The 26,237-nt window shown below is 38.0% G+C and overlaps 1 protein-coding gene and 1 pseudogene across 2 annotated transcripts; both read right to left on the bottom strand.

Moving 5' to 3' along the window:
* Positions 1 to 603: 603 nt before the first annotated feature.
* Positions 604 to 24,610, bottom strand: COQ10B (coenzyme Q10B). Of its 2 annotated transcripts, none has more exons than XM_027866214.1 (5): positions 24,449 to 24,610; positions 11,865 to 12,014; positions 8,149 to 8,341; positions 5,674 to 5,775; positions 604 to 1,620 (listed from the first exon to the last, which is right to left on the bottom strand). In XM_027866214.1, exons 1-5 carry the CDS (start codon positions 24,562 to 24,564, stop codon positions 1,453 to 1,455), a joined length of 729 nt encoding a protein of 242 aa, XP_027722015.1. In that variant the 5' UTR covers positions 24,565 to 24,610; the 3' UTR covers positions 604 to 1,452. The 2 variants fall into 2 exon arrangements, with proteins under 2 accessions (XP_027722015.1, XP_027722016.1); XM_027866215.1 differs by lacking the exon at positions 24,449 to 24,610 and adding an exon at positions 20,286 to 20,371.
* LOC114045981 lies at positions 16,718 to 17,369 on the bottom strand (annotated as a pseudogene).
* Positions 24,611 to 26,237: the final 1,627 nt, after the last annotated feature.

Consider the following 26,237-nt stretch of genomic DNA (forward strand, 5'->3'; position numbering starts at 1 on the left):
GGCCCAGTGTTCTCTGCTGTAGCATCTTAGTTGCCTCATGCATACATACATAAGGGTTTTTGTAGTAGTGACAGTAATGTAATTGTGGGTTAGGGGAGAATGGGTTAGGGGAGAATGAGTTATCTTCTCTTCCATAAATGTATTTTCCTTTACTGCACTAAAAAGCAGCGTTAGTTCTTTTTCTGTAACTTCTTAGCCGTGGCAAATTACTTAAGTTCAGCAACATTTGCTCACCTGTAAACTGGGGATGGTATCTTAACCTAAAGAAAGGTGTTGGATCAATTTATTGAAGTTAAAAACTTGATCAGTGCTGGTTTCACCTAAATATTGCTAATGTGATAATCAAAGAGTAAAACGTTAATGGTACAATTATTTTCTAAAACTGAATTTTAGGTTTAACGGCTATGAAAAATTGTTTCACTATGCTCATATAGTCTAGAATCTGATAACAGAGATGATGGAATGATGAGAGTTGTTAGGTATGGGGGTACCTTAATAAATCCTAAGCCATCAGAAATGAGTTTTACTTAGTTTTTTCTTCTATTATAAATGTGCATTTATAAAAGTAAAGGAATAAGGATTTTAATGACAACTATACAAAAATAAACAAATTGCTTTAACTTTATTAAGTTACCTCTTCAGTGCTTACATTGATTTGTTTAAAAAATATCAGTTAAAGTTTAAAATACATTATTGAAAGTGAATGCACTCTATAAATAAAAATATGGAGATGCAAACTGCCAGAAATATCAACCAAACCATATCAATCTGTTGTCAACTGTAGTAGGTGCAATTTGGCACTGAACAGTGTTGAAAGAGCAGCCAAGTAGGTACCTGGGGAAGGGTACAAGTATCTTAAAGCTCTGGACCACTGACCAAAAAATAAAAAATAAAAATCAGGCTAACAAAATCACTGAAAATATATAAAAGTATGCTGCATACCCTCATAAGCAATATTTTCAGGTCACAAAGTTTTTACGTTAATGATGTACTGATGATTATCAAACATCCCAGGCCATCAAGGTAGGCCCTATAATAATAAGTTACAAATACTCTGGATTTAATAACTTAAACTTGATATATCATGAATATATTACACAGAGCAGAAATACAACTAATATTTTAGGTAAAATAATAATTACAAATGCTTTTTTGATTTACAAATTTGAAATTGTGCTGGAAAAAGTGATACCAGTATTCTAGCAATAATAACCACATTTCATTATTCTAAGTACAGACCATGCTAATGTACAAATTACCTTGAATTGCACTTGATTGAAGCAAATAATTCTATGTACATCTGGTTGCATATTTTCAACGGTGTCATTTTTACACTAAGCTAGGTTTAACAACTGCTTCCTGTCTTTTGAAAGCACAGTGATGAAAGCACTTTTAAAAGTGAACTAAATTAAAATCATAATTGTAAGCAGCCAGCACCAGTTTTTTCTTCGTTTATGTGTGATGAACTTCATGTAGCATCAATTCCCGAGGTATACTAGTTTCTGGACCATATAGTTTGGATGCTCTTCTTTCAAAGGCAGCCACCATCTGCTTCACGACTTCATCAAAAAACAGTGTGGCAAGCTGAGAGTGTAGAAGTGAACGAAACTCAAAAGAAATCTGTGGAAAAAGGTCAAATTGTTTAGGTGAAATCCAAGTATGTATAGAAAATAAGCATTTAAGTGCCTACTATGTGATAGGCACTGCTAGACACCGAGTATCCAAAACCAAATATTAAATGGTCTCTGTCCTCAAGCAGCTCACATTATGGGAAGCAACATGTTCATGGGAGCACATGTACAAAATATATTCAAATACAAGATAGATTTGATTTGGGGATAGTGCTAGCAAGCTGGGGGGGAGGGTAAGAAAAGGTCTCATGTAAGAGGGTGCTTGAGCAGAGCTTTGAAGGAAGCTAGGGATTCTAAGGATCAAAACAGCAGGAAGTACATTCCAGGCACAAGGTGTGCAAAGGCAAAGAGAGAGGAAATAGAATTTCACTTCTGAGGATTAGCATGTGGCCATTTTGGCTGGACTGTACCAGGAGCATGAATGTAAATACTGGGTAATAAATATGGAAAGACCAGGTAAAGTCAAACTGTGGAAAGCTTTAAACACCCAACAGGAGTTTATGTTGATCCTTACGTTGATCCTATGGATCAAAGGAGCCATGGACAAGAGTTTTTGTGGCAAGAAGGTGAATGAAAAGCATCACTTTGGCAGCTAAGTGAAGGATGGACTGAATAGAGGGGACACAAAAGGCAGGAAAACCAATTAAAAGGTTTTATAATTGTCTGGGCCCAAACTGATGAGGGCCTGAACTAGACCTGTAGCCCTGTGAGTGGAGGGGATTGAAGCAAGAGCAATCGTAGAAGTAGAATCAAGAAGAACTGGCAACTGAATAGTTTTAGAACCACTGTCCTAAGGAAAACCAAAATTCTGGCTGACATAAAATGTAGTAAAGAGTCATACAGGTGTCTGGGTCAGATTCTTAGCCAACTTCACATCAGAAGGAAGAATGTTTCCTGCAAGAAATTCTTCTCCACCTGCAATTATTTGTTTGTTTTGGGTTTTTTTTTTGGCCAGGCAGTTGGGGTTAAGTGATTTGCCCAGGGTCACACAGCTGTGTCAATTGTCTGAGGTCACATTTGAACTCAAGTCCTACTGACTTCAGGGCTGGTGTTCTATCCACTGTGCCATGAGCTGCCCCACCACCTGCAATTATTGAGCAGTACCACATAGCTGCCACTGCTAGTTGAGGTTAGGTTGAATTTTGCCACATGAAGACAAGGAGTTTGCCTAATTATAAGACAGGAATCTTGGGGAAGACACAGAAAGCTTTGCTTGAAGTCACATCATGTAACACTCCAGCCTGTCCTGTTCCCTGTTTTTAGTTCTTTCCCCAGAATGAAATAAGGGAGTGGAGTGCCGAGACAGCATGGTAGCCCACACTTCACTTCATCCACAAGCATAGCATGAGACATTTAAATCAAATGCTTTACTGGTATCAAAGTATACTCTATTTACATTATTCTTCTGGGCTATAAACCTAATTATTTTTAGCAACTCTGTCAAAAAAAGAAATGAGGTTAGTTTGACCCAGTTCTTGATGACGCCATGTTGTCTCACCACTTTCATTTCTAAGCATTCACATATCAAACTTAACCCATTACTAACGAGTTCCAGAATTTTATCAGGAACAAGTCTTCCCATTTCTAAAAAATAAGACATTTGTTCTTCTCCAGTCCTGGGACACCTCTTTCATTTTCTGGGATGTTTCAAAGATCATTGGGAGCAACTAAGTAATATCTGCCAGTTGTAGGTCAGGCCTGGTGACCTGAGGCCAACTAGATGCTACCTCATTGTCTCCTTACATATACTGGGTTTCTATTGGCTTCTAATCACTTTTATACTTAGAAAAAAAAACCCAATACAAAATAAATGTTAAGCAGCTCTGCTTTATCACTGCTATTAGTAATCATCATCCTGTCTGCTCTGACCAGAAGGATCTGTTCTGTGATCCTCCTCTTGCTCCCATGCACTTTTTAAAAATCAAAACCAAAAACTATGCTGTGCTTTAACATTTGTCCTTAGTATTATTTATCATCAACCTTAGGTCATTCTGGGTTCAGTGTTCCTGACGCAATTCTTATTGTTGTTCAGTTGTGCCTGGCTCTAGGTGACCCCATTTTAGGTTTTCTTAGCAAAGATACTGGAGTGGTTTGCCGTGTCCTTCTCCACTTTATTTTACAAATGGACAAACTGAGGCCAACAAGGTTAAGTGACTTGCCCATGGTCACACAGCTAGTAAGTGTCTAAGGCCAGATCTGAACTCAGGAGGATGACTTCCTCACTCCAGGCCTGGCGCTCTATCCACTGTACCACCTCTCACTTATCTGTCGTCCCCCCACCTCCCCCTCTCTCCACACACACACACACACACACCCATTTAAAATCTGAGTTTATTGATGAGTACCCCATGAGTCAGCCGTCTCTCCTCAGATGGTTCTACTTTTTTATTCTCAATGCAATCTGCTTGTGCCTTGAGAATTTCATTCTTAAGAGCTTCCCATTCCTGTTGGGCTAACTTCCCCAGCAAAACCTTATATCATTAAATCCTCCCTATTCTTCCTCTGAACTCTCTGAAACCTGCTCTCCCAAAGTCAAGTATGTTAAACTTTTCACTCTTTCACTCTCACAAAGTATGTGGAGACTGGCCCCTACAGTCTCCTTTCTACTTGTGTTACTTCTTGTTGATCTAAATCAGCTCCTGGATAGCACAGTGCTTGACACAGTATTAAGTGATTAATAAATGTTTATTCATGCATTTATCATCAAATCCCTCCTTAAGTTTGTTGACCTGTTTATCTACACAGAAAAGACCAAGTGGATGAAAAATGTCCATTGCCCAGATCTTACCATGCATTTGGATGGACACCCTATTATTTCTGGGGTAGTACAGGTAAACAATGAGTTGGTCTCACAGATAAACAGGAAAAGGCAAAATGGACTGGAGTGCTTTCAATGAATTGCAGGTGCTTATTCACTGATTACAGTAAAGAAGTACATTGCTTCCCATAAAAGCAAAGGCTCTTCCTTGTAATACTAATATTCTACTGGTGTTGCTATATGTACATATACGTGTGTGTGTGTGTGTGTGTATATATATATCTATATCTATATATGTTTTAGGCAATTGGGGTGAAGTGACTTGCCCAAGGTCACACTGCTAGTAAGTGTCAAGTATTTGGTCTGAAGCTGGATTTGAACTCAGGTCCTCCTGACTTCAGGCCAGGTGCTCTATCCACTACATCACCCAGCTGGCCCCCATATATGTATTTTTAATATTTGATGTTATTTTAACCTCAACTGCCTCCTTATCTAGTCTGCTTTTTGAATAAAGCTTGCCCTTCCTATGCCAAATTCCAGTCAGGAGTTTCATCTCACCAAGTCTTAGTGATATCCTTGAGATAAATTTTGCCTCCCTATTTAAGGATCTTTAGTTTATCCCTTTAATTTTTTTTTTTGCAAGTTATTTTTTCATTTTTTTGCATCTGTACATAGATCTCAGAGGCCATGGGTTCCACTCTGGTTCTCTTCTTGGGAGATTGTTTAGGATGAATTATCCATCCCATCTTCTGCTACCCTTCCTCCTACTGAATACTGGCACTTTGGGAGTGCCAAACCTGTTGAATCTACATGGACAGTTTTCTCCTTCTACCTCCCTCTCAAGATTTCAAGCAAATCAAGATCCCACGCTGTTAAGCACACTGTACCCTTCTCAAAAGCCCACCATCATTCCTATATTTGAAGCCATTATCCAGAAATCTACAACCCACTCTCAAGGACTGTATTATCCTTGCCAACTTGTTCACTTCTTAAATATGCCTCTGTCTTCTCAATTACCTATCTTCATCTGGCAAAAATGATGAAAATATCATCTGTGCCTCAAGTTCTTAAGTTTTTTGCTCTGGACTTCATAATCCTCAGCAAAGCTTTCTAGGTTACTTTTGGTGGTAACCTTTGTCCCCCATAAGATCATGTTTGACAATTCTTGGGAAGCTCTGTCATGACACAAATACATTCAAGATAGCCAACCAGTCTATTTACTTCACTTCTGTTCACTTCATATATCTGACTTTGAACAATTCAAGTACTTTATTATATACATACAGAAAAATCCACTGTACAAGTCCTTGGATATCCAGGAAGGCCAGGGCTGAAACGCCAAACTGTTTCTAAGTGATTAAAAAGTTTCCCATCTGTGCAAGATGCCTAGAATGATATAAAAGGCATAATTAAATGCATCCATTTGGAACTGGCTAAGGTTTATTGACTGAAATAAGCTTTTGGAAAAGCTAAAACTTTTACATGTCAGACATCTGAAGGCAGGATAAGATTTAGTGGATAAGTAGAGCATTCCACTGGGGGAACAAGCACCACCATTTCCATATTTATTCAGGGGAAATTAGGTTAAATGGAATAAGACTTTAGGATTTTCTCTAATGATGAAAGCACTGTATCTAATTAGTATTCAAAAGTTCCATATTAACAATCATTTTTATTAACAACTGCCTTAACTTAATCAACATAACACAATTTATAAGTTAAAAGAAGTTGATGTGACACAATGTACTTTAATTCATTAACTCATCCAGAGTAATGTGCACTGTGTGTTGGCTGCCTGAAAAGCACCAGAATTTACAATCTAACTGAAGGATGGAGTAGAGCAGTAGTGTCAAATTCAAATAGAAACTAGGATCACTAAGCCACATACGAAGATCTCTGCGGGCCACACAGTGACTTAGAAAATTACATATTTATATATTTCTTTTTTTATTAATACATCAACACATTAAAATCAGATAGGACTACATTTTAAACTGGTTTTAAAGTATGTGAGCAAACAACGCCTCAGGTGTTCTCCTTGGTCTTCCTAAATATTTCTTAAATCATTAGACAGGAGATTGGACTCAGGTCATAACTATGATTCCTCATGATTTTCTGCAGTCAAGTTCTGCACTACTAGATTCCCTGAGAGAATGGTCACATAATTTTAAGGTTGAGAGAAGGCCATCAAGGTACAAGAGAAAAAAAATGTGAACTGTTTAGTGTCAAAATCAAAACTCACAACAAATATAATCTGATTCATATTTAACAATCTTTCTAAAAAGACCTACTTTGATGTCTTAACATAATGCAGAAGTAGTCCTGGGTTCTGAAAGGCCATGCCAGTAGAGTGAAAATTATGGAACTTTTACTCAACTTGACAAGTTTCAAATAGTTTCAAGACTTCAAACCAGCAGAAAGGCTCATCACTACCCAGTGATGAAACTTTTTGATTAGCACAATTCATCATTATCTACCAAAGCATGGTGGGGCCGTGAGCTCCATTGGCGGAAGAAATGATCAACACCAAAGCAGTCATGGATCTTGCAAAGTATCTTAGAATTCAATGACAGCCCTAACTGTGCCTGCTTTGTATAGCAAGTATGCATAACTGGTACGCAATTCAAATCAGTGAACATAACTCTTTTTGTTTTTAAATGACCAAACTAAATACTTCTTGAGTCAGCTAAGGGGAAGGGACAGAGGAACTCAGAGGAAAAGACACCTGCCCTGAGGTGCCTGGAGGAAACCAGATACCTAAGCTTCCCTACTTTACTGGCATCTGCTTTGTCCTAGACTACTCTAGGACTTGGCAGATGACATCTGTGCCTATTCTCAAGTCTTGGCAGGAGTACTAGTCAGTCACTGAAGTCTTGACTTGGAGTAGAATACGACATTTCCCTCTGCTGTCACACAGTTGATCCCTTCCCCTGCCTTGGTTGAAAGCCAAAGATGGGAGTAAGGATGGCCCTTAGAAAAAGTACCAAATGAAAATGTGCTAAGGAAATTGCCAATAGTCACAAAAACAACATATTCTGATTTAAATTCTAAGAATAATGGAAAGTCACAAAGATGCTATCCCAGGGAAGTCTTTTTCTCTGATCTGTAAGTACTTGTTTCTTTTTTTGTTGTTGTTCATAAAGAACAAAGTACACTTAAATGCTTGTTACATGCTAGGCTGTACACATAAATCTCATATTAAAACAGAAGGGGACAAAACATTTCTATTCTCCTTTGGTTTTCTTCTTAATTTTCATAAAATGTACTTCATCTCCTAAATAATTTTCTGTTTTCTTAAAAATGGGACATTTTCTTTCTAAAAAGGAGCCCAAGAACTAATTTGTTCTCACTCGGCCTTAAACTAATGTTCTTCTCTATGGAACAGTGGTCTTCAACAGAAAAAAAAAAAGGGGTTCCCTACTCCGATTATATACTAACATCTTAGAATTAGGCTCCTTAGATTTTAAAATAACAAGGTATCCTCCAACTTTATTAGCTTTGAGAAAAACCTTTTTTTGGGGGGAGGGGTAGGCAATGGAGTTAAGTGACTTGCTCAGGGTCACAGAGCTAGTAAGTATTATGTGTCTGAGGCCACATTTGAACTCAGATCCTCCTGTCTCCAAGGCTGGAGCTCTATCCACTGCGCCACCTAGCTGCCCCAAGAAAATCTTCTAAAGCTATTATTTTGATCCATCTGAACAATAAGAAATGATAGGAGATCCACATTACAGAAAAACTAAATACATAAGGAAAAGTTACCTTGACCAAGTGTGGTTTCACCAATGTTACCATAGATGTATATCGCTCCAACACAGGTGGAAACCCAATTTCTAATCGTGTTTTGCAATATCCAGATCTCTTTGATATTATATCTGATTTTTTGCACCAAGGAACAAAATGCTTGTAATCTTCCATGCCAGATACGACATCATACATTTCTTGCATAGAATATCTGAAATAAAGAACAGAATTGAATACGTTTCTGTTATGTTAATATTTTAAAGTAAATATAAACAAAAACACATATGAGACAACATTATGGATACAGACATTAATTTCTGGAATGAACTTCAAAACTGAATTAAGAGATAGGAACTAAGTAAATAAAATATATTTATGTTTCCGAAAATTGGACTAAAAATCCATGGAACTTAATTTGCTGACTGTGTTGAGATCTTTCTTTCCCATCCCTCAAACGGGCTATTCTAATACCACTTCAATAGGTTATTCTTACACTTCCCATCTTTTACAAAGGAATAATGAATATTATTACAAGTTAGTGATAGTCTTGTATCTTTTCTTCACATTGCATATAACAGAGTATGAAATGTTTCTATTCTTCCTGCGCACAAATGCAAAATTCTGAGTTTCTAAAAAAAAAAAAAAAGCCATATACTAATTTTTACTTTACATATATTACATATGTTACAAGGTAAGTAAGCTCGTTTCACATTTTTCAGTTCCTCCAAAGCACAAAGAAACAAAGAACTCTTATCAGTAACAATTTTATTTTCATATTTATTGAAGCTTCTCTTTTCTAATTATTCCACAGAGCGGAGGGGAGAGTAAAGTGAGCTAGTTTTACCCATTCAACCTTATCATCTATTGTCCATTCCCTTTACTGCAGAGGGAGCTAGAAAACAGAGCTATCATGGCGAATAGTATCTCTGACAAGCACAAGGAGCTTTGACATTGTGAGCCAGTGCATCTTTTTCCATTTTCTTTTCTTAGTAGCAATAGCAAAATGCATTCCCTCTTTTACCCCTCCTGCCACCTATATCTCCCTAACTGGGAGGCACAAGAAGAAGCAGAGTGGGAAATGAGAATGCATCAGTAAAGAACTGCTCTTAAGACATGTCCTTCATAATGAATTATTGAAGAACTCTTGCAATTAGGACAGAAAAGCCAAATATCTGCCAACATCATATTAACTCTTCAGAGGAAAAATAAGCAACACTTTATACACCTTAAAATAACTCATTAGTTTTGTCTTATTTTTGACATCATGAACACAACAGATGCGCATATTTCTCAATCGCTTGACTATTATTCTACTGTGTGCAGGTCAATTCTGAACTATAAATGACCCACACAGTGAAGGGTGGAATAAATATAAATATATGTGTATGTTGTATATGTATGTGTATATATATGTATACGTGTGTATGTAAGTGTGTGTATATATATATTTATTACCCTTACATGGCACAGTGGATAGAGTGCAGGACTTGGAGTCAGGAAGACCTGAGTTCAAATCATGCCTCAGATACTTGCTAGATGTGTGACCCTGGGCAAGTCACTTAACCACTTGCAGCCTCAGTTTTCTCATCTGTAAAATAGGGAAAATAATAGCACTTACCTAACATAGAGTTGCTATAAAGATTAAAGGAGAAAATAAATGTAAAGTGCTTTGTGAACCTTAAGATACTAGGGTAAATGTTAATTACTATTATTATTAATTAAATAAAATACATAAGCAATGCCACTACAGATATACACACATAATGGACAATGTTTCTGGCTAATGACAACAAGCAACAGGCCATTCAACAGGAAATCATTATATTTCTTAGTGTTCTGATTTATGGCTCTGTATAGACATTTTTAAAGAACACCATTCTCCTCAACCTAGTTTTTTTTTTTGAGATAACAAAATGTATTATAAAAAGCCCTTGGCTTTTAATGAGAGGCTCTAGAGATTCCATTTCAAGCCCAGCTCTGCTACTTACTAGCTGTGACATCTGGAGGCAAGGCCCTTCCCTTCTCCCCTGTAAAATGGGGACAATGATTAATGTGCTGCCCACTTCCCAAAGGTTCATGAATTAAAAGAAGAAATGACAGCACTAATTACTACAAAAATTTTCCAACAACAACAAAAAAAAAACTCGCCAGCTTTCTTTAAGCTAAAGAACATTAAAAGGTTTTTTTCAGGTAACACTGAGGGAAACTGAAGCTCTACTTTCAACCAAGAAGGAAGCACAGTACAGGTTAAAATAATAAAATATATTTCCAAATAAGAAAATTTATTTGAAGTCCTGGAGTTTTCTTTTAGTTCAATTTTTGAAATAAATCTGTTTGGAGTATTTGAAACTTTAATGTATTTTTTCCCCAAATCATTAAAGTAGAATTAGGAACTATATTTTTGAATTCTCTAACATTTAATTTTTCCACATCTAATACTATATTTTATTTGGCTTTGGAGATAGCAGGCATTTAAAACTTTTTTTTCCAATTTAATTCCAAATACATTTTAAGTTTTTAGAGTTAGAGTATTGTAGAGATATTCTAGTCTAAGCCCCTCAACTTTGTAGATGAAGAAACTGAGGCCTATAAGGAGGGAATATGTTACCCAAAGTCATGCCAGTTAGTGTGTCAGAGTAAGAAATACAATCCTGACTTCCAGTACCATGCTTTTTTCATTATACTAATCCCTGGAAGAATTTTAAAACCACTCAACTGGAGCTGGAGGCTGAACTGACCCTAAGGGCAAACCTTCAGTCCCTGCTAGTTGTACTTCCTTAGACATGCTGCTTGATTTTCCTTATTAGGGTCAAAGAAAAGAGATTTGTTTTTTAATCAAATCATTAAAGTAGTGAGTATGAGAAAATTAAAACTATCTTTTTATAGTACTTCGGAAATTATGAAGAACCTAAGTAAAATGCAAACTCCTTGAAGGCAGGAACTGTTTTACATTTTCATCTTCCTAGTGCCTAGCAAATGTGTTCTGAATATAATAGTAATCAATACATGTTGAACTAAATTAAATGAAGTTACAATCTAAACAGATTCCTATCAAGATGAAACTACCCTAGGAATTAAATATGAATGAAGCTTTCTGTAAAGAAGAGTGACAAAATTCAGAGAGAGAGGATTCAATAATGTTAAATATGATAGAAAATGGAGAGAAATTTTAATCATTGGATCACCAATGACAAGTAGGTGATTCTTTTCCTTTTTATTTTAAAGGTAGATTTGGTAGAATAATTTCCATCTATCAGCTCAAAACTATCAATGATTTATGTGAACTAATAGTTTCTTCTCTCCATCCCTGTCCTCCTTTTGCCAAATAAACAGTTAGCCAATGAATTTCTAATCTCAGATCAAAAGTAAAGGGAATGAATAAAATAAGTCTATAAAATACAACAGAATTATCCCTGAGAAACTCAAAAGGGGGGAAAACAGGTGACCAAATTTCATGAACATTATAGAAAGTTTTACTAAAATAATTTGTAAATTCTTAGGTTTAAACCTTTATCATAAAGAGTACAATGTAATTATACTTTTTGAACATTTTTAAATCACTAAAAAATTTAAGAAGCACCTAGAAAGTGAAATAAAACTTCCTAGCAAGGGCAGCAGAAAAACTAAAAAATCAGAGAATATGTAGAAAGCTAAAAGAAGGGGAGAATAAGCTTCCATTGCCAGAGAAGTGACATTTACTTGTCACTGAATAGAACTATTTACTTCATACGAACCCTATAATTCTCCTCTCTGAATATTCTTTTCTTTTGTTTATTAATGGGGCAGCAATTTTGAAGAAAGTTCTTGTAGAGATCTCCTTAGGCACAAGTGACATGTGTAATGGAGGCACTTTGGTCATCAAAATACCACAGGAAGCCAGATGTCTGAAAATACAAAAAATTGCCTTATTAGAGTGATTGGACAATTATCAGGACACACACAATTAGAGCTAGTGAAACAACTGTCATATTTTAGAATCATCTGCAACTTCAGACATTCTGAAATATATAAATATGAAACTATAAACTTCACAATACATTTTATAAGCTTATTATAAGATGTGGGTTTTTTTTTAAACCTCAGGAAAACTAAAAATAACAAGCCTATAGTCATGAGAAAGAGTATCTGGCACACTGTAAAATACAAAAATGCTTTCTCCCTGAAAACCTGGCTTTAAGTCAGCTTACAGTCACATGATACACTATGCACTTGCAATAGATTCAACTTGTCCCACAGTGTATCTACTTTCTAGCCACTGGAAAAGGAAGTAGTTGAAAATGCATTAGTAGGAGATGGATTTACCTCATAAGCATATGAAAATCATGTTTCTCAATTTCTACCAGACATTATCCCATTAGATTTCAACCTATGCTTAATTTATTCTATTACAGAGCACTACTGCTGTTCCACTAAGTTGAATGACTTTTTATAGTCTACAAGATAGAGACAGCATTAAAAAGAGAGTGTATACGGCAGGGGGAAGGACAGATGGACTTTATATTCCTTACATTTTTCTTTAAAATGCTGGACTGCATGTATGTGAACAAGCACTTGCTGGTTCTCTAAAATACTCTCAATGTAAACAAGTGTAATTCTTGTGAAGAGTTTTAAGATTTGTGAAAGAAGACTGATAGCATGAAAATTGTTCCAGGATTGTTTTTCTCAACAAAAATAGGATGGGGTTTTTTTTATGCTTTTCATGTCTGAAAGGTCTCAAGTGGACATATCAGAAAATGTGGAATAAGCACCAGCATGGGAACTCACAACATCTCACAGCTTTAGTTTCCTTATCTATAAAAGCAAGGAGCTGGACTGGTTGATCGATCTGTGTGGTCATATACTCGATGATTGCATAGGAGCTTTACAAGTGCCTTGTGCAATGTATTTCCACCTGCCTTAATGTAATTGGATCAATTTCCATCATTCCATGGGCTTTCAAAGATTTGTAAACATTTAACTGCCATTGCCACTTCATCTCAAAAAACATGTCGAATGTCTGCTTGGTCAATATGTGATATTTTGTATCCAGAGGATGTCATATACAGTTTGTGTGTGTGTGTGTGTGTGTGTGTATGTACATACATACATATACATATATATATATATATGTATGTATGTATGTGTGTGTGTGTGTATATATATATTTTTTGCTGATGCCATTCATTCACTGGGAGTGTGGTATATGCTTTTCTCTCTGTTTCTTTTCAGTTAGCTGACTTCTTGAGATGAAATTTTCTAAATTCTTTGCAGTCTCTATGCAGTCCTATTTATGGCATCATCTTTGTGCACATTTCCCTCTTAATCTTTCCTTCTGCTTTTATTTGTGCTTTTCTTGAGATCTGTTTTATGGCCTCATTGATCTGCATTTTTTTGCACAGGTAAAACTCATATCTGCCAAAAGTAAATCTAGGCACTTGAAATGAAATGGGCTTTTCAATTATTATTTTAGTCTTTCACTTATTTAACAAATATATAGTGAACGTCTATTGTCACACACAAAATATTATTCTACTCCTTACTGAAAAGAGGGTAGTGACAAAAGACATATCAGGGCCCCTTATCTTGATAGAAGTAAGCTGAATAGGAAGAAATACATGATTAAAATTTAAGTATATCATAATGCTTTAAAGGGACTAATAGCCTTTCAAGAATGATTTGCCAAGATCCTGACTTTCTATTCTTTCAGGCACAGGTGAGTAGCTGACAAACCAGTGTCTCTAATGAACTTCAGGGACAGGGGGAGGGAATAAGGAGTTTGTTATTGAGTTTTTAAAGATACTATGGTAGGGGGAATTTGTTTTGCATGACTATTCATACTTGTAATAGGTTTTGCTTTTCTTGCCTCCTCCACAGGTAAGGGGGAGGAGGAAGTTAGAGGGAGAGAATTCAGAACTGAAAATAAAATAAAATTGAATTTAAAAGGTAGTAGTAAACTCTGATCACAGAGACTCACCCCCAAGGATTTTCATTGTATTAAATGCTGACAGAAACTGGAGAAAAGGAGTGATCAAGATAGGTTAGTTACTCAGGGAAAGCTTCTTACAGGAGGTTAAGTCTTAAATCAGTTCATGAAAGAAATGATAAATGCTAATTAGTAGAGAGAAGGCTAAAGAGAATTCCAGAAAGATGGATTAGTATGAACAAAAATAAAGGCATAAAACCAAGCCCTATACTGGGAAAAGGAAGAAGACCTGGCTTCTTTCTGGGGAGAATAAAAAAAGATTAAATTAGACCAGAAGAACTAGCTGAAGGAAGAATGCATATGTGTATATAACTACATATTTACATATATGGATATATGTGAAATATATAACATCAATCATGGATCTACCAATATACCAAAAGTATGTGTGTGTGTATATATATATGTTTGTATGTACAAGGAAATTAATTTGGAAGGCTAGTTTGGATTAAGAGAAAATTCTCAATTACACAACACTAGAAAAGCAATTTTGTTATTTTCAAACATTTATTGTAATCCATATTAAGCCAACAATTTTTTTACAATGATCATTAAAAATGAAGTGATAGTATATTAATTTATATAAATGCTTCTGATGTGCTTGAGGATATCTGATAGCTTTTGTTCCCTTAAAATATTTTAAGCGTTCCCTTTATAATATTGCTTACACCATTAATTTGTATAATACATAAAGAAAAGATTTTCTAAGCAAGTGTAAATTTCAGGCTAGTCTGAAGTGTCAAAAATTCCAATTCAGCTATTGACAATTTAATGAGGTCAAGTTATTAAATTGTGCACACGTTGATTTCTTAAGCAAGTATAAATTTCAGGCTAGCCTAAATTATCAAAAATTTCAATTCCACTATGTGGACAGAAGTTACCAAACTGTTTGACTCAGCTACCACCACTAGGACTATTCCTCAAAGAGATCAAAGAACAAGGAAAAGAACCTATGGATACAAAAACATTTACAGAAGTCCTTTTGTAGTGGCAAAGAACTGGAAACTGAGGGGTGCCTATCAACTGGAGAATGGCTGAACAAATTATGGTATATGAATATAATGCAACACTACCATGCTGTAAGAAATGACAAAAGGAGCAATTTTAGAAGAAAAAAAAAACCGTGGGAAAACTTGTATGGGCTGATGCAGTGTGAAATGAATAGAATTTGAACAAGTTATACAATAACAGCATTATCAAAACAAACAACTTTGAAAGAGTTAAAAACTCTGATTAATTCAATGACCAACCATGATTCCAGTGCAAAACATGCTAGCCATCTCAAGACAGAAAGGTGACATCCTAAGGGTGCAGAATGAGACAAGTATTTTTTGAACACAGACAATGCAGGAACATGTTTTGTTTCTTTTTACAAAGGTTTTTTCTTTTTCTTTTCAATGGAGCAGGGGTAGAAAGAGAGAAGACAGATTTTGGTTAATTAAAAAAAATTTTAAAAATAATTAGGTCTCATTCTAACTTCTTCTGATTACTCAAAAAAAAGATGTAATTTAAATAATATTATTACTTAAAGTTTTTCAGTCTTCAATGAGGAAAGAATTTACCATCCTATAACTCCAAGTCATTGTAAGTATGAATAACTTAGTCTTAGGCTTTCTATAGTTCCACCAAAGTAGAACCTCCACAAAAGTCCATGTCTGATGCTTCACTGTGGTATGGTAGCCAGGATGGTTTCTTGAAGGTTACACCAGCAGGGTCTGCTGGTCCTACCAAGCAGGAAAACTTTAAAAGAGCTAGCACATCGCAGCAGAAAGAGCCACACTGTTCAAATAGCCCCCACTGTTTCCAACAACTGGAAACAAAATGGGTTCCCTTCGAATGGGGAATGGTTGAACAAATGTGGCTGAATATTTCTATACCTTAAGAAAATACCACTGTGAAAATTTCAAAGAAACTTGGGAGTATTTGTATAAACTTAGTGAAATAAGCAGAACAATTTAATGATAATAATGATAATATAAAAGTTAGCATTTATATAGCAATTTAAGGTTTGCAAAGTGCTTTACAAATATTATTTTATTTAAAAAATATTATCTTATTTCATCCTCACAACAATCCCAGGAGGTAGGTGTCTCTATTTTACAGATAAGGAAACTGAGGCTGAAGGAGATTTTTGACTTTCCCAGGGTCACATAGGTAGTAAGAGTCTGAGTTTAGATTTGAACTCAGGTCTTCCTCCAGGTCCAGCACTCTACGTACTGTGTCACCTAACAACACCTTTCTAACAATGGCCACAATAAAGTAAAGGAAAAACAATGCTGAAAGATTTTGTATCTTTCATAAAAACAGTTACCTGACTTCAAAAGACCTGAAGTACTTCTTCCCATACCTTTGCTCATAGGTCATAGACCAGAAATGCAAAATAAAGATACGGCCAATGTATTGATTAGCTTTGTTGAATTACACTTATTTGTTACAAGGGAAACCTCCTCTGAAGGGAAGAAGGGGAATTTGTGGAAAGTTATAGTATTAGAGTGTATGTGTATGTGTAAAAAGTATCAGTAAAACAAAGAAAGAGCACTGAATTTGGAACATAATCTGGTCATACATTGGGGGCTGCCTATATATATATATATATATAAAATTTTTTTTAACAATCTGGGGATTTATTCCATTAGAGAATGTCCAAGTTAGGGTTTATTTGCCCTTTTGGTCTTTGATCTTTCTTAGGTAGAACTCGAGCTCTTTGTCTTTGAGCACGTAGCTGTCTGCTTGGCCACACTGGCCTGGCCTCAATGTGATGCAAGCAAGCAGCTTGCCCTGATGGAACTGTTCCCCCACAAGTGAGCTGATCTTGGCATTCTTCTTCCGTTCCTCGTATTTCTTCTGGGTCTTCTTTGACCACTTTTTATTTAAAATTTCTTCCTCCTCGGGAGTCAGCTCGGCTCCCTTCTTCTGGCCCAAGGGCAGGGCATAGTGGTACTTGTACCACTGGCAGCACGGGGTGCTATCGATGAGCATGATGCAATTCTTCACCAGTGTCTTGATCCGGACCAGCTCATTGTTGGATGCATTACAGACCACATCAATAACCTCTGTTTTGTGGGTACAGCACTCACAGCCCCAGGAGAAGTTGCCCTTGTCCTGCCTCAGCGCCCAGTACTTTTTGTTCCCTCCTCAAAGTCACATGGTGTGCATTAGGTGGGGGCTGATCTTGGTGCTGGCCAGTGGGTGGCCCAGCTCATACTTGCACTTCTCGTGGTAGGGCTTACACGTGCCTCCAGTCTTGCTTGTACCAGTTGTCCCAGGAGATCCCCATGGTCTGCGCAAGCTGCAAAGAGTGGCCTATTTATTTGAAAACTAATTTCTTGCTTACTTCTGCCCTAAATCCCAGAATCAAAATACTGAATTTTGAAACAAGAATGGCTACGGGTGGCATAAGGCTCAGGGAATTTGTATCAGTATTGGACATTTTTGCATGATAGCAATAACAATAGTTGGCACATGGTATCCAATGTATGTTTATGTAACCATTTAGGGATTTACTGCTGATGGTTAATCCCAGTTTTATGGCTATAAAGTTGTATGACTTTTTTTCATAATCATTTAATCTCAGAACTTTAATAAGATGCAAGTGATACTGAGTTGTTTCATTTGCAAATATAAAGTCAAATACAAGTATTAGCTTTAAAAAACACTCAGGCTAAAATCATAAAAGACTATCTTTACTAAATTCTAACTTAGCAAGTATTTTTCACACTTAGAATTTCAACTTTTCTACACTAAAATAACACATTTTTCTCTCTTTTCACACTACAAAGGCTATTAAATTATCATTTCACACCAGCTGGGTGGCACAGTGGATAAAGTACAAGTCCTGAAGTCATCTGAGCCAAAGTTAAAATCTTATCTCCAAGTGTAGCTCTGGGCAAGTCATTAATCTCTCTCAATCCTGGTTTCCTCATCTATAAAATGGAGATAATAATAGTACCTTCTTCCCAGGGCTGTTGTGAGGATATTTGTAAAGCACTCTGCAAACCTTAAAAATTCACAGCAGAGGTCTTTTAAAATTTCCAGGGAGTAACATACCTAGTAACAAATCAAAAGATAACGCTTTTAATTTCCTCAAGAAAAAAAAAAAAAAAACACACCCAAAGAGCTAAAGGAAGACAAGGTACATCTTGTCAAGTATCTACACTTGCTATCTAGAAGCATGAGTGCATAACTCTTAGGTAAATATGACTAAAGGAAGTTAGGTGACGCAGTGGATAGAGTAACAGCTCTGGAGTCAAGAGGACCTGAGTTCAAATCCCACCTCAGACACATAAAGACTCACTAGCTGTGTGACTCTGGGCAAGTCACGTAACCTCAATTGCCTCACTATAAATAAATAAATGAATGAATGAATGAATAAATAAATAAATACATGTTTGCTGTGTGACCCTGGGCAAGTCACTTAACCCCAAATGCCTCACCAAAAAAAAAAAAAAAAAGAAAAAAAAAGATCAATATGACTAAGAACATTTGCTGAAACAAAACCAACTTGCAATTCCCTGTTCCTCTCATTTTAAGATATTCCCTGGAAAGAAGTTAGGACCGAACAAGAGAAAGCATTATGAAATGTAAAATGGATAATTTTGATTATAGAAAATTAAAGTGTTTGCACAAACAAAACCAATGAAACCAAGATTAGAAGGAAAGCAGAAAACTGGGAGAGAAATTTTACAGCAAATTTCTCTGATAAAGGCCTCATTTTTCAAATATACAGAGAACTGTGTCAAATTGATAATATCACAAGTCATTCCCCAACTGATAAATGGTCCAAGGATATTAATAGGTAGTTTTCAGACAAAGTAATCAAAGCTATCCAAAGTCATATTAAAAATCATCTAAATCACTGTTGCTTAGAGAAATGCAAATTAAAACTGCTCTGAGTTGGCTAGTATGACAGAAAAGGAAAACGATAAATATTAGAGGGGATGTGGGAAAACTGGGACACTATTGAACTGTTGGTGGAGTTGTAATCTGATCCAACTTGGAGCTGCCCAAAGGGCTCCAAAACTGTGTATACCCTTTGATCCAGCAATACCACTACTAGGTCTGTATCTCAGAGGATCAAAAAAAGGGAAAAGAACCTATTTTATATAAAAATATTTATAGCAGCTCTTTTTTTGGTAGCTAAGAATTGGAAATTGAGGGGATGCCCATCAATTGGGGAATGACTGAACAAGTTGTGGTATATGATTGTAATGAAATATTATTGTGCTATAAGCAGGATGATTTCAGAAAAACCTGGAAAGACTTACGTGAACTGACAGAAAGTGAAGTGAGCAAAAACAGAAGAACAACGTACATAGTAAAAGCAATATTTTACAACGAAGAACGGTGAACAACTCAGCTAGTCTCAGCAATACAATGATACAAGACAATCCCAAAGGACTCATGATGAAAAATGCTAACAGACTCCAGAGAAAGAATTGATAGAGTATGAATACAAACTGAAGCATACTTTTTTTCACTTTCTTTGAGTTTTCTTGACCAAAATGACTAATATGGAAATGTTTCACATGACTGCACATATATAACCTGTATCAGATTGCTTATCATCTCAGGGAGGAAAGAGGAGGAGAAATAGATTTTGGAACTCAAAGCTGAAAAAAAAAAGAATATTAAAAATTGTTTTTACACATAATTGGGGGAAAATAAAATAAAAAAGAAAAAGACACTCCCTGGAAAAATCATTACTCCATCAAGGACTTGGTTGCTGGTTGTCCTTTTTCTTGAGGAGGACCAAAATGACATCACTATGTGGGAGTCAAGGTACGGTGTCCAACCGTAGGTGATCAGACCAATACAAGCTCAGAAGGTTCTACCACAGGTGGGGCACAAATAGTTCACATAAACATTTGGAATAGAGATGTCTCTAAATTTGCATATCTGATGTTTCTTTTGAGCTATTGCAATTCTGCTTTGCTTACAGACACAGCACCTTCTTTGATGCAGACCTACCAAGGACTTCCTGCTAAGACAATAACTCAATGAATGAATTTCATTAAAAGAATTCATGTCAGATGATAACCCCCCTCCCAAGTATCTTTACAGCTTTAAAAATAGTCATATTCTCCTATGACCCTGACTAACATAAGAAGCTGTCTGGTTACTTCATCAGGTTTGTGATTTCATCAGTTTAATTCCTTCAGCAATGTAAACAAAGTAAACAACAGCAACTTCATACCTTCTCAGCCATTGTGATTCTTGCCCATTTTTTCCCATAAATCTTCTACAGAGGACTGATTCAATGTGCCAGAGACAGACTGAATCAGAGAATTTTAATTTATTGAATCCAACTCTCTTATTTTCCAGATGAAGAAATTAAGGCCTAAAAGGTGAAATGACTTTTCAGAGGTCACAAAATACTTCTTATTCTTTTAGCATATAAAAGGTACCAATTTACCATTTTGGTTATTCATTTACTATTTCTTGTTCTCATCACATGCCTAGCCCACTATATTTTCAAGTCATATGTATTTTGACGCCAACAAGTCACTGCTAATAATGTGCTACTAATAATATGGTTATATCCACATTGCCTCTTTCCAATGCTGCCCAAGTTATTTATAATTTTAATAATTCTGAGGTTATGCTGTTCCATGACACACAACATATACAGCATCACAAGAAGAATATTGTTAAAGAGATCAGTCAGTGTGGTGGCACATGCCTGTTATCCCAGTTAACTGGGAGGCTGGGGCCTTGGGGGATCTCTTGAGCTCAGAAGTTCATGTAGCAGGCTATGCTGATCAGATATCTCTACTAAGTTTGACACCATTATTGGGGTCAGGGGTAGCATACCAGATTGCCTAAGTAGAACAAGTCAAAGATCCTATGCCAATTAGTAGTGGGAATGAGCCTATGACTAATGCCCATGCTGTCAGCATGGATAAGATAGGGAGGCCCAGTCTTAAAAAAAAATATCTGCAAATATATTTTTAAAAAACATCTACTTTTTTTCACATACTATGCTAATGCTTGAGGTTCAAATAAAAAGGTGATAAAGTCCTTGCCCCCAAGAAGCTTGTATTTACTATAAGGATACACCACTTACTGGGGAATGGTGGCCAGGAAAGTGACATAGGCCATTTCAAGGACTGTAAGTAGCAATATAAATCATAGAGCAGAAGACTGTATTATCCTTTCTGGTACCAATGTCAATATAAATTTACCTGAGCAAAAGGTGGAGAGAGGTGGGGACTGGTGCACAAAAAGGTAGATGGCAAAATGCATATGTTGAAAAAGTTCCAGTGAACTGATGGAGGGTTGAATGAATGGAATGAGATGACATTTTGTAGCTAATAGAGTCACTGTACAAACAAAAATTGCAGACCTAGAGCTAAATGGGACCTTAGTAGGGTCATCGAGTTCAACTCCTTCATTTTATAAATGAGGAAACTGAAGCACAAGGGAGGTTAAGTTACATAATCAATATTAGAACTCAGATCCTGAGACTTCAAGTTCAGAGTTCTTTCCACTGCACCATGCTGCCTCCCATTCTAAATGCTACACAGTTTCCCAAGGGCCATAGTAAAATTTCATTCTATTAAATTGTGAGGTCAACCCATTATCCACCTGCAGCACTCAATAAAGATAGATATTGATAGACTACATCAAAACGACACTTCCACCTGCTTATTAGTCTGGGCAATATGTTTTTCATTCATTTTGTTCTTGCATTGTTTATAGTTAGACTAATTTCATGTATTACACTATGAACTTCTTTGAGGAAGTTCTGAAATGTTCCAGAGCAACAAGTAGATTATCTATGAACAGGAACATTTGGAAAATATAATCATCATCAAAAAAATAAATTATTTTATTTGGACCTTATTCAGAACAGTTTCCTGTCTAATTAGATTTTATTATACATAATCTTTATAATGTATACCATACATAGGGTTGACTAAAAAAATCAGTTGGCTAATACATTTCCTCAGTGCAGACAGGTATGTACCACCCACATTTAGACAAATGCGCTAACCCATAAAACAAGAGTTTATAGCTTACTGGATAGTTCAAACAATGTCTGTTTCGGTCACATTGACATTTTGCTCTAATGTCAAATATTGGACACCATTTTGCCTGGTTTCCCTGAAATCATTATGGAAACTACACCTTTTAAGTACCTAATTTGAGAGAGACTTTTCTGGACAGCTGCCATTTTGCCTCCAGCTGGCTGGCATTACATATTCTAATAATGCCTCTTGGGGCAGCTAGGTGGCGCAGTGGATACAGCACTGGTCCTGAAGTCAGGAGGACCTGAGTTCAAATCCAACCTCAGAATAGATGCTTGACACTTACTAGCTGTGTGACCCTGGGCAAGTCACTTAACCCCGATTGCTAACCAAAAAAAAAAAAAAAGAAAGAAAAAAAAAGAGTGAAGTAAAAAAATAAAATAAAAATAATGCCTCTTAACAACTTTTGACATAATTCTATAAGTGTGAATAATTAAGGGCTAAATATCAAGTAAACACATTCATGCAAAGTTGCCCGTCCAGAAATTTCTATCAAGTAAATGCTATTTTCAAACCAACTCCCCATTTATAAGTCAGAGATGAATTGCAATGGAAAAATCCTCTTAAAAACAAACTGAAAGTTGTTCATGAAAAAGAAATTAAGAAAGCCAACAACAGGACATGCTATCTGTAGCTAACAGAAACTGCAAATTCTCACCTAACAGTTTACATCTCCTTTGCAATACTTTTAGCCCTCTCTAATTTCTCTCCTAATACCTAGATAATCCATAAAACATTTCTCCCCTGCTTGCTCAGTGTATAGGGAGAGAGATACGCCAAACAAAGTTCTAAAAAATTAAATAATTTTAACTCTACTAGAGGAGACTGGGACCTAAAGAAATGCTATTGTGAAGTGTTTCATAAATGAAAACTCCTTTAATTGAATAATGATGGCTTATTTTGTATTTTGTGGATAGATTTTCATGAGTTGGGGGCAGTGGATAGGAGTGCTGGGCCTGGAACCAAGAACACCTGAATTCAAATCTAGCCTCAGACATTTATTAGTTATATGACCTTGGGCAAAACCTCTCTACCTCAGAGGAGGAGCACTGGTATCTGTTGGGTGAAGTTCCCTACACCAATCGAATCACAGGTCCAGTCTGGGGATAAACAACAACAACAACAACAAATTGACACGGGGAGCAAATGAACAGAAATTATTTAGATCCCACTCAAAAGTTTTAATAGAGAGGAAAAGACTTTTGTATTCTTTGCTGGAGCTATATTTGTTCAGAGGCCTCAAGATTCATATTTTTCCCCCACTGGAATTAAGTTCACACTTACCCTTCATTTCAAACATAAACTTTTAATAATTTTACAGTACAAATCTAACCCTAAACATCCTGTGACCCTGGACAAGTCCTTTAACTTCTGCCTGCCTCAGTTTCCTCATCTGTCAAATGAGGATAATAATATGACCTATCTACCAAGATTGTTATGAGGATCAAATGAGATAATAATTGCAAAGCTTTTAGCACAGGTTCCGGCACACAGCAGGTGTTACATAAATGTTACTGTTGTTATTATCTGCAAAACAGGCATCATAACAGCACCTGCCTCCCCGATTTCTGTACAATGCTTTTACCAACCCGAAAATGTTCCATAAACACACTACTATTAATCATGACCACACATCAGTGACAGAAAACAAAGTAAGACAAGTGGTGCAGGGAAGTCCTTTTGTTCCTTCGCAAACCTAAAAGTCAAAGGGGCAGGTGCCGGGCTTTCAAGGTTACTGAAGCCGCCAGGAGGCAAAGGGGCTGGGGCTAGCCTCGGGTGTCCGGGTCAGCGCCGTCTAGGCCCCCTCACCCCCCTCACCCCAAAGCCGGCTGCGTTTCATTTTGTAAACGCCAAAGGGCGGGGGGGGGGTGGCAAAGGGCTCTCACCCCAAGCCAGGAAGGCCCCATCAGCACATCTGGTGGGACAGACAATGGGCGGGTGGTTAGCGGGGCTCCACGCCAGCTCCCGGGCCGCTGCCGCCGGCCGCCCCGCGGCCCCCAACCCCGAGCTCCGGCTCCCCCTACCCCCCCGCAGCGGGGGAGGGGCCGGAAGAGCCCCGCAGTAGGTTATTTCTCCACCGCGTCTACACCAGCGTCATCCATGATTCACGGCACAACCCGAGCTCCCGGCAGGCGGGGCCTCCGTCATTCCTTCGGATTCCACCCCGCGGACCCGCGGGGCCCGGCGGAGGGGCGGCCGGGACCCGAATGCCCCCTGGCGGCTCCCCGCTCCGCGTCCCCGCTCCCCCGGCCACGGCAGCCGCCTCCGAGCGCGGCTGCAACGCGACAACGACGACGACGAGGACGGCTGGGTTTCTCGGCAGTTTTACCTGACGCTCTTCGAGGGGCCTCGCGTGGGGGCCGGGCCTCCCTGCGCCGCCGCCGACTTCGGGCGGTAGCCCGAGACCACCCTCTTCAAGGCCCCCTGACCGGTTCGTGCTGCCATGATCTTGCCGCTGGACCGGTCCACAACTCTCCCCCTGGCTGGGGCCTCCCAACGCGCCGCCCTCTTCCCGGCCGGTCAGGGAGCACGGCTCTGACCTTCCAGCCAATTGGCGGGGCCCAGGAGGCGCCAGGACACGCCCCCTTTCGTCTCCCTGCCCGTGACGCGCAGAGCTGACGCCGATTCACACTCCCCTCCGGGGAGGGAAGAGCCGGGGAGGGCAACCCGGTGTCCTCACTCGGGTCAATCAACGAGCTCCTGCCGCCGCCGAGTCCCGCCCCCTCCCCCTGCTCGTCTGGAGATGCACAAATGGACTCTGGCTTTCAGTGCACACCCTTTCCCATTCCCCACCCCCACCTCTCGAGAGTTTCGCGTAGCTTTTCTGACACTGGCCCTCCAGCTCCGATCCTCCCCCACCCCGAGCCTGGGGCTGGGCCCGTGGATTTGAACTCGACCTCAGAGGAAGCGTGCGTGCGGTGTGCGGAGGTGAATTATGTAACTGGCCCAGCCTGGCGGCTCCTGAACGGGCGACAGAAGCGTTGTCTGTCAGTCTGCAAACATTTTTAAGTGCCTGCCATATGCTAAGTGCTGTGCATGCCAAGAAACAGCATCCTTTGCCCTCAAGGAATTTATATTCCAATGGAGGGGAAAAACATGCAAATAATCGTGCTCCTACAAGATACAGTGAAAATAAAACGTAATCTCAAAGGGAAGGTTATGAAGTTTTTGAAGAAAGAATAATAATTAAAAACTACCCTTAAGGCATATGCACGATATCATTCGATCCTCAGAACAACCCGGTGATGGAGAGGAGGAACTTCGAGGCTTACTATCTTTCTCTTCAGAGAGGTTATAACTTCCCATGGTCACGAAGCATGGCTGGAATTCAAGCCTCATGTCTTTGACTCCCAAATCCTGAAGCTCTGTACACCACCAAGTAACAGCTGGGCTTCAGGGAGGATGGTAGCAGGTATTATTATCTCACTTGCCTACCTCAGGGTTGCTGTAACAGCAAAGGTGAGGTAACAGATGGTAAAGCACCTTGACAAATTAAAAACACTAAACAGATGAACACTATTTTATCCAGTTCTAGACAGTAAGCTTCCTGAGGACAGGAGTTCTGTCTTTCTCATTTTTACATACTCCTCTGCATTTCCTGAAAACAGGCCTTGAAGATTCCAAGTACAGTAACATTCTATTCATATTTCTTAAGTAGAAAAAAGAATCCCCGCTATAACATAATTGACAACTGCTTTTCCTGAGTGGGCATTACTTTTTAGACAAGTTGGGTGCTGAGCTATCCTCCATCTCTCAAATTCGGCAATGCCATTAACTGTAACATTCCTAATAAAGCAAAACATGCAAATCACACAGCTAGGTGGCCCAGTGGATAGAGTACTGGACCTGGAGTCATTAATCCCTGAGTTCAAATCTCTCTTCTGACATGTTCTAGCTGTATGATGCTGGGTTAGGTCACTTAACCTCTGTTCACTCATTTGTAAAATGGGAATGATAATAATAGCACTTACCTCCAGGGTTTTGTGAGAATAAAATGAGGTAATATACAGTTGTCAGAATGGTTAAAGGACAAAACTGGTCTAGGGCTGAAGAAGAGGAAAGCTAGTCTAGCCTCAAGATGTAAAGAAGGAAAAAAAAAACGATGTAAAAAAGGGAGC

This window comes from Vombatus ursinus, unplaced genomic scaffold (genome assembly GCF_900497805.2).
Source record: "Vombatus ursinus unplaced genomic scaffold, bare-nosed wombat genome assembly UNPS02014779.1, whole genome shotgun sequence".
In the NCBI taxonomy this organism is placed as follows: Eukaryota; Metazoa; Chordata; class Mammalia; order Diprotodontia; family Vombatidae; genus Vombatus; species Vombatus ursinus.